The 13,969-nt window shown below is 38.5% G+C and overlaps 1 protein-coding gene across 3 annotated transcripts in view; it reads left to right on the top strand.

Moving 5' to 3' along the window:
* Positions 1-13,969, top strand: part of MACROD2 (mono-ADP ribosylhydrolase 2) — a 1,936,537-nt gene that overhangs the window by 1,850,158 nt on the left and 72,410 nt on the right. For all 3 annotated transcript variants that reach the window (XM_024735453.1, XM_024735452.1, XM_024735451.1), the window contains one exon: positions 10,021-10,098. In XM_024735453.1, the coding sequence (XP_024591221.1) occupies positions 10,021-10,098 (78 nt within the window). The remainder of the gene's footprint in view (positions 1-10,020; positions 10,099-13,969) is intronic.

Below are 13,969 nucleotides of genomic sequence, written 5' to 3'. Positions count from 1 at the left end.
TAACTCCCACCACCCCGGCACACCAGGGGTCTCCATGACCTTGCCCCAGGGCTGTAGGCATGTCCATCCTGATCAGAGACACCAATGCCAATTGTTAAGGGAATCTGGGGTGATATTCAAAACCCTTATCACTACTTTATCCATCCTATCCAAACACTGACTACTTGATATGGTTTAAGAATCAATGACAATTAACCCCAGAGAATTGGGATAGGGAAAGGGAACCTTACATTTAGGGAAGATTCCATTTCCAAATCCATTTTGAGACTTTGTTCTGATGGGCAACAAGGGTACCAACTTGAATAGCTCACATTCAGAAGTCAAATAAATCATCCAAACAGCAGAAAGGCATATGTCAGTGTTAAGGACAGAATGTTTGTGTCCCCTCAAACACAAACAAATTTCATATGTTAATGCTGCTAGCTGATGTGATGGTGTTTGGAGATGGGCTCTTTGGGAGGTAATTGGGGTTATATTAGGTCATGAGGGTGGGTCCCTTCATGATGGGATTAGCGGCCTTATTAAGAAAAGGAAGAGAGAAAGATCTCAAACTCTGTCTCTCTGCATACACACTGAGAAAAGGCCATGTGAGGACACAGCAAGAAGGCTTCTTTCTGCAAGCCAGGAGGAGGGTCCCACCAGAAACCGAATCAGACAATACCTTAATCCTGGACTGCTCACCTCCAGAGCTTTGAGAAAATAAATTTCTGTTGTTGAAGTCATTTAGTCTATGGTATTTTGTTATGGCAGCCCTAGCAGACTAATATAGTCAGTCATTGCATGAGGAAAATCTATTATAATGATTTCTAGAACTCATACTTAAACCTAGTCTAAAATATTTCAGTAGTAGATTAAGATAAAATCTTCCTGGAAATAGAAAATACCATTTTTACATTAATCCATAGTATATTTCCCAAGGTTCTCATAAAACATCTTACAGTATTTTGTTTTAACACATTTTTCTCAGTTTATGAGGCAAAACATTGCCTTCATCATACAAATGCCTCTATACACCCCATTTCCTATAATACCAGATGTTGCCTGATTTTTCTCCCCACCAGGGTCAGTTATAAAAATGAAATTTACTGAACTTGTTTTGTTCTTCAAGACCAGGCTGTTCCCCTCTTTAACTTTCTCTAAGTTTCTTGGTCCAGTATCTTTCTTTCTTTTTTTTTTTTATTAAACATCTTTATTGGAGTATAATTTGCTTTACAACGGTGTGTTAGTTTCTGCTTTATAACACAGTGAATCAGTTACACATATACATATGTACCCATATGTCTTCCCTCTTGCATCTCCCTCCCTCCAACCCTCCCTATCCCACCCCTCTAGGTGGTCACAAAGCACTGAGTGCTATGTGGCTGCTTCCCACTAGCTATCTATTTTATGTTTGGTAGTGTATATATGTCCATGCCACTCTCTCAGTTTGTCCCAGCTTACCCTTCCCCCTCCCCGTATCCTCAAGTCCGTCCTCTAGTAGGTCTGTGTCTTTATTCCTGTCTTGCCCCTAGGTTCTTCATGACCTTTTTTTTATTTTATTTTTTTAGCTTCCAAATATATGTGTCAGTATATGGTATTTGTTTTTCTCTTTCTGACTTACTTCACTCTGTATGACAGACTCTATGTCCATCCACCTCACTACAAATAACTCAATTTCGTTTCTTTTTATGGCTGAGTAATATTCCATCGTATATATGTGCCACATCTTCTTTATCCATTCATCTGGTGATGGACACTTAGGTTGCTTCCATGTCCTGGCTATTGTAAATAGAGCTGCGATGAACATTTCGGTACATGACTCTTTTTGAATTATGGTTTTCTCAGGGTATATACCCAGTAGTGGGATTGCTGGGTCGTTGGTAGTTCTATTTGTAGTTTTTTAAAGGACCTCCATACTGTTCTCCATAGTGGCTGTATCAATTTACATTCCCATCAACAGTGCAAGAGGGTTCCCTTTTGTCCACACCCTCTCCAGCATTTATTGTTTCTAGATTTTTTGATCATGGCCATTCTGACTGGTGAGATGATATCTCATTGTAGTTTTGATTTGCATTTCTCTAAGGATTAATGATGTTGAGCATTCTTTCATGTGTTTTGATTTGCATTTCTCTAAGGATTAATGATATTGACCATTCTTTCATGTGTTTGTTGGCAATCTCTATATATTCTTTGGAGAAATGTCTATTTAGGTCTTCTGCCCATTTTTGGATTGGGTTGTTTGTTTTTTTGATATTGAGCTGAATGAGCTGCTTGTAAACCTTGGAGATTAATCCTTTGTCAGTTGCTTCATTTGCAAGTATTTTCTCCCATTCTGAGGGTTGTCTTTTCGTGTTGTTTATGGTTTCTTTGCTGTGCAAAAGCTTTTAGGTTTCATTACATCCCATTTGTTTATTTTTGTTTTTATTTCCATTTCTCTAAGAGGTGGGTCAAAAAGGATCTTGCTGTGATATATGTCATAGAGTGTTCTGCCTATGTTTTCCTCTAAGACTTTGATAGTGTCTGGCCTTACATTTAGGTCTTTAATCCATTCTGAGTCCATTTTTGTGTATGGTGTTAGGGAGTGTTCTAATTTCATTCCTTTACATGTAGCTGTCCAGCCTTCCCAGCACCACCCATTGAAGAGGCTGTCTTTTCTCCGCTGTATATTCTTGCCTCCTTTACCAAAGATAAGGTGTTGGTCCAGTATCTTTCAATCTGTATACAAGGCTCATGAGGATGCTATACATTGGAAATGACTAGAAAGGTGAATGTTTTAAAAAATAAATCTAAAAGAGTGCCATACTTCTTAATAAAGCACTTTTGAAATGTTTAAAGTATATACACACCAAAATTAGAAAATGAACTCGCAATGTCCAGAATGTGAGTCAGACTCTTACCTTGGTCGGTCAGGAAGTCAGAGAGTGAGGAAAACATTTCATGAGCCTCAAGAACTGGGTCATTCGAGAGGCAATAGCCTCTCCACCAATTCTTCTAGAAACTCAACAGTCATGTACTAGGGAGCATCCCAGACTTTACCTTCTTCTCCTCTTTCTGCTCTCCTAATGTTGCCAAGTAACTCTTAATGCTTCTTCTACCCCATCCATGGCTTCTGTTTCCTCCCTTCTCCTTGAGTGAATCTCTGCCTTTAAGCCACTCTGTGCTTTGAAACTTTCTTTGTATGTTTTACTACCAAACACTCCAAGTCAAAGGAGCTGGTGGATTCCTTTCATCATCGTTCTAATATGAGTTCTCTCCTGGTAGGTGGAGGTCTCATGACAGGTTACCTTAAATTAATGTTTATTGGCCACCCTACAGGTGACTGATCTGTCACCTCACCAGTCACCTATGGTCCAGCGCTCAGGATTAGATGGTACAAAACACGGCAACCTCTTTTACCAACTTTCCCTAGTTAGGTGGCAGACACTTGCCTCAACATACCCTAATGAAAGACGTCATGGCATAAGAGAGCTGTAAATCGGGAGAATAGGGGGGACATTCACATTTTTGCTACTAAGTCGTGAAAAAACAGGTTACTGACTGTCTTGGCTGTCTTAATTTGGGTTCTCCAAAAGCAAATTCTGAGACAAGGATGTGGGTACAAATGGTTTATTTGGGAGGTGGTCCCAGGAAGCATAGGTGAGGCTTGGGGAAGTACAGCAGGGTTGGGAGGACAGCCAATAGGGGGTACGTTAATGAACAGCTTACTGTTGGGGGAAACTGGGGCTCCATTCCTCTGAGAGCTGTATAGTGAACAGAATCGTCTCCCTGAGGGGTGGGCAAACTGGACTCTTACCTCCTGCATCCTTTGGGTGTCTGGAGTTGGGCATTAACTCCTGGGTGCTTCTGGCCCACCTGGGTCAAGCATGCCCTCAGTCAGTGTCTCAGAAAGCAGCTCATCTCCTGGAACCATTTGCTGCAATCTCAGGGGTAGTTCAATGAGATAAGGGATGGGGGCATGCCTGGCTGCTGTAAGGCTTAGCTGACCTGGGTTGTTTCTATTCCAGCTACTCTAAGAGATCAATCCTCTCTAAATGTTAGAGTTGAGTATGGGCTGAGAAGAAGTAAGAGAAAGAAGAGTGGAGTGAATCCAGCCTTGGGACACCCAATACAACAAAAGCATAGGGTTGTTTAGAATGGCTGAAGTTTGGATTCAGTTTGAATGTCCAATAATGGATGCAATAGTAAAGTAACTTGAGGTAGATCCACGTACTGAATCATTCTTCAGCCATCCAAATTATAGAATTATATTCAGTAGCATGTGGGAAAGTTGAAGAAAAAAAAAAAAACAGAAAAAAGTAAACACATCCATTTTCATTTGAATGGGTTTTTGGATCTTTCTGGATGTGAGGAACAAAGAGATGCTAAGGAGAAGTCATCTAGGTCTTTGAAACTCACGTAAAATAAGTAACTCCCACAAAGGGTCCAGGTGCTTATCTTAGTCTCCAAACATGTCCCTTTCCATCACTTTGGAAAAGAGACTTAAGTTGTATTCTGACAGGGTGGGTTACGACTGGGTCCTTGAGGACTGTAGGAATCCCTGGATCTTAGCCAGTATGTCCAAGCACCTGGCTGAAAACAGCCTGAGCCCAGAAGTTGAAGCAGCTATGAATCTGGAGATAGATTCTGCCTATTGCCTCAACTTCTCAATGAAATAAAATAATTGAGAAGTAGCGGCCAGCTGTTTGGCTCTGACCCTGCTCCAAGTAAGGGTCAAAAAAATCCTTCCTCCCTTCTCCTAAGGGGACAGTCCTCTCAGTAGTAGTTATCAGATCAAATTAAACCAAAGTGTAAATAAAATACTTGTCTTCTCCCTGATTTATAGATGAACATTTTAATAGAATTTCAAGTCGGTTTGTATTTAGAACCATAGCTACTTTTCATGCCTATGGCCTGGTCAGATTTTTTTCTAATGATTTCAAGAGAGCCTGCGGTGCAAGGCTCAGCAAGGGGGAGGGAGGCGAGAACAGAAAGGCATCAGAGAATGGAGGTCAAGGAGAGCAGGTCACAGACAACCCAACAAGAGCAGATTTGCCTTTGTTTACATCGCCAAAGGGGAAAAATTAACTTGATGGAAGGGGTAATTAAGCATTTCTTTTTCCATCATGGTCCAGCCCGGCTTCATACCCAACTGTTGCGTTTTGCATTGTGATGATTCTTCGTGGAGTTGCAGAGTTAAAGGCGGCCAGTGTGTCACTGATGTCACACAGCAACACTTCCCCCACTATTAACCTTTATTTTATAAATAGACAGTAAAAATCTCAGTGCAAGAACTGTCCAACACATGTAGGCAGATTTACAGAGAAGTGCTGTCGGGAAGGAAGAGATCATTTGAACAAGTCAGCAGATTAGAGTTATAAAGTGTATAAAAGGGATTATCTGCCTTGACACCCTCAGGTCCTAGATGCTGAAACTGCGAGCATGTAAAGTGAATGGATTTTCCTAGTTATGAAGCTTGTCGGTGTAAACCTAGAATCACACCTCCAACCTAGTGCCCATCCACTCATGATTGATTCTCTTATTTGCTTATATTTTCAAAAACAACCTGCAGAAGAATACCACCTCCAGTGTTGGAATAAGCTGGTTTACCCAGGTATACTGTTCAGAATTTGGAATATGTTTTCTTATAGAAACAGTTAGTATACGTGATGGTAATTCTCGCAGGCATGTCTCAAAGACACTTAGCACACAGATTCCACAGCTCTGGGAATGATTCTCTGCCTTTTAATGGGGGTTAATGAGAGCATAGTGGAGGCAAATGACCAACCATAGTTCCATTCCCACTGCTCAGGGCCATGCCCTGTCCTGTGGACCCAGTTCCTTTTCAGGTAAACATAGTTCAGCCTGTGTATCCAGCATCACGGGGACCAAGCACAGTTCTGAGCTTTGCCATCTGTATCCTCTGGGAATGTATTGCAGGATATATTTTTCCTTTACGTATGGGGGCATCACTGCAAAGCTTCAAGGAGACCCTAATCGGCTGTAGAGACTCTAGTTTATAGTGAATTATCACACTGTTCGGCTGGAAGAAAAATTACTTTATTCTAATTGCTTCACACATTAAACCAGCTAAATGAACAGACCAGGATAAATGTTTTGCTTGGTTTAACTATTTTATAAGAATCAAAGGCAATCCAGGTGATTGTGTTTCTGTGCAACTTTTGCATCAAGCTAAGGTGCTCACATGTGGACGTTGACACGTTACAGAGCAAGAATATTTTACATGTAGGCATTCACACATGGCATTTATTTCGTCCAGACCCATTAGAACTTTTACACCCAAATGACCTCTTGCCGCTACTCTGAATAATAGTCAGGGGCTACGTCTCTTACTAGATAGATTTTGTTCACCTCCTGGCTTGAAAATGTCCTCAAAGATAGTTAATCGGACTTCCCTGGTGAAGCGGTGGTTAAGAATCCACCTGCCAATACAGGGGACATGGGTTCGAGTCCTGGTCCAGGAAGATTCCACTTGCCACGGAGCAACTATGCCCGTGCGCCACAACTACTGAGCCTGCGCTCTAGAGCCCGCGAGCCACAGCTACCAAAGCCCGTGCACCTAGAGCCCATGCTCCGCAACAAGAGACGCCACCGCAATGAGAAGCACGCATGCTGCAACTAGAGGAAGCCCGCACACAGCAACGAAGACCCAATGCAGCCAAAAATAAATAAATAAATTTATTTTAAAAATGGCAGTGTCACTGGCATTAGAGTATACATTTCTGTAGTTATTTTTAACCTTGTTGGGGTCACGGATCCCTACAAGAATATGACAGAAGCTATCTCCTCCCAGAAAAATGAACATATGAAGATAAGCACACATTTGCATATCATTTCAAAAAGGTTTGTGGATACCTAGAGTATATTTAGTGGTGGTGCTCTAGGGTTAAGAACTTCTGTTCTAAGGGAACATTTTAAAAAGAGCATTTATTTTGATTTATAGTCTAGATATGTTTATTAAAAATTCAATAGTATCATCATTTATCATCACAGCTTAAATCTATACATGTACTATCCTGGGTAGACATGTGTAATTGACCTCATTAAAAATGACCTACTGTTTAGAATTTCTGTCTGTAGAACTTTGGCTTGGCTATTTGATTTAATATTTGCATGTGAAAAAATTCTCTAATAGGACATTGACCTTAAGGATTTTGAAAGTCAGGATCTACGTATAAATTTAATTCAAATTCTCTGCTACTAAAAGAACATTGACAGAATCCCAGAATTAGGTGATAACTCTTTCACATTTTTTGAACATTATCAAATGATAATTTTTAGAATTAAATAAAATGTGAATCCAAGGTGATTCAAGAATTTAGTATATAAAGCTATAGTTTTCATGGTAGTTTATGGAACTTACACAGAAAAAATACCCTCTTTTAATGACAATACATACTGGATATATTTTCTCTCTTTCTCATTATGAATAATGACTTTATATACATATATAGTGCAGCTTTCATCCTCTCCCAAGCAGAAAATCTCCAGTCATTTCATACCCACGACTAAGTGTAATGTGATGGGATCCATGGTTTAAAACATTCAGGATCAAAACCAGTCCTGCTAAAGTTCATGAGACTGGAAATTCACATAGCCCTTTTAATAGAGACACTATAGTGGAAACAATCTTCTATAGCCACCTGGTTATTTGTGCATGCTATCATGAGCTTATACTGTTTATCTTGCTTTATTGCTGTACATACAATAGGTGTGTACACTTCTGGAGAAGAGGCTCACATACAAGACAAAGTGAACTTGTGGCTTTGGTGATGGGTCATATTGATGGGAAATCCTTGTCATCACATAAAGGCATATTTCTGTACATACATAATATACTGAAACATCATATTTCTTGGATGCATAGTCTTTTATATATTTTATTTCCAAAGCCAGGACACATTCTTAGAATTTATAGTGTGTTATAGTTCATTTGGTCTCATTTTTTTAATTCTACACAAAATAATAGTGCAAATAACAATTGATGGTATCTTGGATTCAGTGAAATACATTGTATATTTTAGAGCACAAAAGATCAGAAGGTACCTGAGCAATGTTACAACAACTCCTCAAGGAAATTGAAATTAAATGGTCATTTAACTTGCCAAAGACACAGATGTTGGTGACAAACAGGTATAGACTAATGATTAATTTTTTAAGTACTTTCACCCATCTTACATGACTCATTGGACCATAAACTTGTAAACTCAGTGTAAATCACTTTTCAAAAGACATTTCTTAAATCATATTTGGTACATGAAACATAATGTTTATGTAAGTTAGAAAATATAATGAATTATTATTAAGTGTAAATGAACAAATTTTAACTACATACAAAATCTTGGATAATCTTGAAAGAAATGAGTGTTGTACAAGGCTACATATCAAATGGTACCATTTTCTATAAACAAGTAGAACTAAAATACTTTCAAAATTAAAATTTAGCCTGGTTCATATAGTACCTTCTTTCAGTCATTGTTCATTTTCAGTGTTCATGTGGAAAAAAGTATTCAAATGATATTTTTTAATCCACATGTTAGATTTAAAATTAAAAAGGCGTATTTTAATGGGAGCTGATTTAAAACAATTTGACGTGAGTGAGTTAACAGTTTGGGAAATGTGTCTGTGCTCAAGTTTTGCTTCCAAATTTGGACTTTGAAACTTATTGTCAGTCTCAGAAAGAAATAAGAAACAGTGCAGGTAATTAAACAGTTGCCTTGGGGGAATTATTTGCAGTCAATTAAAACCATACACTTTGGGTGTATACTTGCTTCACTGGTTATTAAATTTGAATCTTATGTTAACTACCCAGGTTTCTCACTTGTCCATCAAACGTTGCTTGTGGCAAGTTGGAGAAACAGACTTTCTCATAATATTCTAAAACATATTGTTTAAAGCTATCTCCTAGTTTGGGGAGGGAGAGAGAAAAATGGGTAAGGGAAACAAAGCAAGAATGATTGATTTTAGATTCCATCTGATTCAGCTCTGTTAGGGAGTTAAAACACAACGGAGGAATATGAACTCAGTAGAGAACCCATTTGTATTAGACTACGTGCTGGTCTACCATCCCCAGCTCTCTCTCTGGCCACATGCATACAAGATTAGCTCATGACTTTTAGATATCTTTGGATTACCACCCTTTTACTGCATGAAAAATATCCACTAGATTGTAACCCCTATGAGAGCAGAGATTTGTTGTTTCGTTTACTATTGACTCCCCAGTGTCAAGAACTGTGCCTGGCGTAGAGTTGGCCCTTCGTAAATATTTGTGGAATGAAAGATCTATTTTCTGTCTTTCTGCTGACCTACTCACATGCTCTTTCCAATGGATTTTGAAGAGCCTCCCTAGAGGTCTCCAACATCCAACAGGGGGCCCTTTGTAGCTTTGCAAGAGTCCATAAGTCACTGGAATCCTTTTAGCCACATATTTCCTGTAAAATACATCATACGATAAAAAAAAAAAAAGATGAACTTATGCTGATCCCACGTTTAAATGTGCTACACAAGAGAAAGGGTGAAGTTGCACAAAACAGAAGGTTTGTGTTCTCCCTTTGCTATCTTTCTACTGGTATAGCTCCTGAGGAAGATGAACTTAATTACCACTGGATTTCAAAGCTCTACATCTGCCTTTTTCAAGGACTCAAGGCTCCCATATATGCACAACAACAGTAATGGAAGCATTAAGAACATTAAAATTATATTCCTTTAATCTTCTCTATTTTGCCGTCCTTTCACATCCTTTTGCACAATTCTCCTAAGATTTTCACTGATGCATAAAATCTGCTTATATTTTCTTCCTTGTTGTGAAAAAGATGTTCTAGCCGAATCTTTACCGTTTTTACCTTGTGAACTTTGTGCAGACATCTTATGCAGTACTTTAAGAAAAGCTTATTTATTGATGAAGATATTTAAGTATTTTAATGGCATTTTTAAAAAATAATAGATTTTTTCCCCCAAACATAGATCTATTCTTTTAGTGCTGGAGGCTGCTGTATTTCCTGGCTAAAAATGCTGACTAGGGATTTTGCTTGTTTGTGATGTCAGATTCTGCAAAGGATGACAATATTACAGAAGAAAATGAAGTAACAGATCATTCTGTATGTGGCCAAGATCATCCCAATGGTAAGTTGTGAGATTCTTTTCCAGTTGTTTTTTGTTCTGCTTTGGAATATTGCGTTTTCTAAAACCCAGGTTTTACTTTTTCTGGAAAAATGGAATCTGGAATCTTGAACAACTCAGGAATTAGGGGCAACAGCCCTCCACACAGTCAAAAATTGGTGAACAACTTTATAGTCAGACCTCCGTATCTGTGGTTCCACATCCACGGATTCAACCAACCACAGACTATGTAGTACTATGTAGTACATATTTGTTGAAAAAACTTTATCTATAAGTGAACTGCACAGTTCAAACCCATGTTGTTCAAGAGTCAAGTGGGGCTTCCCTGGTGGCGCAGTGGTTGAGAGTCCGCCTGCCGATGCGGGGGACGTGGGTTCGTGCCCCGGTCCAGGAGGATCCAATGTGCCGCAGAGCGGCTGGGCCCGTGGACCATGGCCGCTGGGCCTGCGCGTCCGGAGCCTGTGCTCCGCAACAGGGAGAGGCTGCAGCGGTGGGGGGCCCACATACCGCAAAAAAGAAAAAAAAAAAAAAAAAGGGAGACAACTGTATTTTACTAGAGCTAAATACCAGCTGATTGGTAGCTGCCACATTTAGAAGGGACGTTTGCTCTCCACAATCCTCATTACTCATTAATTTTGTACCTGGCTGGCTTCATTTATTTTTTTTACCTGACTGAACTCTGTAGGCATTGGATTTGCAACTACTGGAAGGAAGATATGATACCAATGAGAATAAACGTGAAACATGGAGACAGTGTATACAGGAGATTAAATCTACATCTCCTTGGAATACCAAGAAGAGATAATAGAACAAATAGAAATGAAGCAGTCTTTAGAAAAATAACAGAAAAAAATGTTTTCCAATGCAGACCAGTTCCTCTACCCAAAACACAAGAGTACATGTTGTATTTATAGGCAAAGATAATGAAAACAAATGAGAATAAAAACCTACAAATCCTCATGGAATTTCTGAAGATTGATAATAAAGGAGGGCTTTTAAAGCATCTAAGAAATTCAAAATCAGGTTACAAGCAAAATCACCAAAATCAGATTAGCCTTTGCCTTCTTCTTCCACAGCTCTAAATCCTCAAAAAAAAAAAAAAAAAGAAAAATGGAGTAACATTTCCAGGGCTCTAAAGGACACCGTGTCTATATTTAGTGAAGTTATTATTCATGCATGAAGTCAAGAGTAATATTTTCTCAGGAATAGAAAGATTAAGAAAATATGCCACCCAAGTGTCCTTTCTGAAGAAACTAACAAAAGCCCTGTGCAGAAACAATAAATAAAGAAAAGGAAACATTCAAGACTGAGAAGGGCACAGTTGGAAAGGACTATGTGATAAGAGACTCATTTAATTGTATGAAAACGTTGAAATAATTGTTTCAAAATTAGTATCAAAAGAGCTTACTTAAATGGTTGCTTTTACCTTTGAAAATTATAGTATATTATTTTAAATGAGAAAGAAAAAGAAGGAGACACTTTCACTTTCAGCAATGAGAATCTAAATAATTTAGACCATTACTCCCACTAGACAACCTGGACCAAAATATATATATATATATATATATATATATATACACATATGTATGTAATGAATATATATGAAAACTGACATACAGAGACAGAATTTGAAACTGTTTTACCTTAGGGCATTTGCTGATTCTGCAAAAAGCATCTTAAGTCCCACTGCTCAAAAGGGCAAAGGGCCCTGGTAAACCCCTGTTTCGGGTTGAAACCCCAAAGATGTATACCTTAGCAGGAAGAATGAAACAGCAGTAGATCAGCCTCTTGCGAGACTGCCGCTCAGCTTCGAATCGTCTCAATCCCCAAATTATATTAAGATCAACCTAGATTACCAGTCCCTCTAGGTACCTGAGAAAAACAAATGTAAATTACATACCAGATGGGGAAAAAAAAGTTTCTAAGTTTCAAACCATTTACATAAACAATTTGTTAAATATAATGTCCAGCTCACACAGACAAAAAATAGCAAGAAAAAAATAAAGAAAGGAGGTAACATGAAAAACAAACAGTTAAGGGTGGCAAGCCCACTTGGGCTGAAAATAGTAGTGTTACAAATTATAAAACACCAAGACTATAAGGGGGATAAAGACAAGAGTGAAAATCTTAGCTGAGAACTCAAAACAGAAAAAAAGCGAAAAAGAAAAAGTCTAGAAGTAAAAGATGCCACACTGAAATGAAGTAAAAGATGCCACACTGAAATAAAGAATTCAGTGAGCGGGTTTATGGTTTATTAGACACAGATGAAAGAGAATTTGTGAACTAGAAGTTAGGTCAGAAGAACATATCCAAAATAAAACCAGGAGAGAAGCATAGAATGGCAAACTAAAGAAAGGGAAAAGATATGGAGGATAAAATGACAAAGTCTATTACACATGTAATTGGAATCCCAGACAGAAAGGGGAGAGGGGATTGGGCAATACTTGAAGAAATTCTGGTAAGAAGGGATATTAAGCCACATGTTCCAAAAGTCCTTTGAACGCCAAGGAAAATAAATCTACAACCAGGCCCATATAGTAAAGTTCCTGAAAGCCAAAGATAAACAGAACATCCAAAAGCAATTATCAAACAACTGGACTGATATCTAACTTTGCAAAAGATAGGACGGAAATAAAAAGACAGTACAACAGAATAGCTGCCGACCACGGATTCTAAACACAGAGAAAATGTATGTTTCAAGAATAAAGGTTAATTAAGAACATTTTGGACCAAACAAAGCAAACTTCACCACCAAAAAATTCTGGTGTTCTTCAGGTGGGACATTGATCCCAGAAAGAAGATCAAAGATGAAGGAAAGAATTAAAAGGAAGGTAAATAGTAATTGTTGGATAAATGTAAATGAGTATTGATGGTACAAATTAATAATGATGATTGTAATAATAATGTACTATGGGAGTTAAGAGATGCTTAGAATTAAAATAGGGAACTCTGCTCAATATTATGTAACAAACTAAATGGGAAAAGAATTTGAAAAAGACTAGATACAGGTATATGTATAACTGAATGACTTTGCTGTACACCTAAAACTAACACAACATTGTTAATCAACTATACTACAATATAAACTAAAAAGTTTAAAACATAAATAAAAATAAAATCTCTGTAAAAAAATTAATAAAATGAAATACACCATAATAATGCTGTTTATTGGGATGAGTTAAAGTATGCTAATGATTTTCCATTGTCATGGAGAATAAAAGCACCAATTCATATTAAAATTTGGTAAGTCTCAGTGATGCCTGAGAGTCAGGAAGTGAGGTGAGGCCTGTGGTTGTCCCTGCTGACTGTCTGGAGAGACTTTCCAGGCCACAGTGCACAGCCCAGCAGACTCCCTGAGTAGAGGACACAGAGCTGAGAGTCCTGGAAGGCCAAGCATCTAGTGTTTCCAGGGCAGAGTCCTGGAGAGGAGAGAGCTCCACACAAGGGACGCTCTAGAGACCTACAGAGGGAATCCCTCAAGTCCTTAGCTGAGTATTGATCTGCGCATGCATAACAGGCTGTGTAAAGAACGTTAAAGGACTTGAGGGAATGATACCTGGAGCTTGCATGGGGCTGAGAGGAGTGCCCGTTCCCACCAGGCAGACTGGAAAACCTAAAAACTCAAGAGGGCTCAGAAAGGATTTACCTCAATAGTGGAGCAAAACTAGCAATTCACTAAATGCTGCTCTTGTCCTCTGCAAGCCAGCTTATAAACAAGACTTAAAAGGATCAAACTGTTTCTGAATAGTTTAACTGATCCTAGAATGAAACTCAAGAACATTTATAGAAATAGAAACATACCTCACATCCAACAGAGTAATCAACAAAATTACCGGACATGAAAAGAAGCATTGGAAGACAAATCATGCAGCTC

The sequence above is a fragment of the Neophocaena asiaeorientalis genome, unplaced genomic scaffold (genome assembly GCF_003031525.2).
Source record: "Neophocaena asiaeorientalis asiaeorientalis breed wild unplaced genomic scaffold, Neophocaena_asiaeorientalis_V1.1 scaffold64, whole genome shotgun sequence".
Classification (NCBI taxonomy): domain Eukaryota; kingdom Metazoa; phylum Chordata; class Mammalia; order Artiodactyla; family Phocoenidae; genus Neophocaena; species Neophocaena asiaeorientalis.
This window is presented reverse-complemented; position numbering and strand designations above follow the sequence as displayed.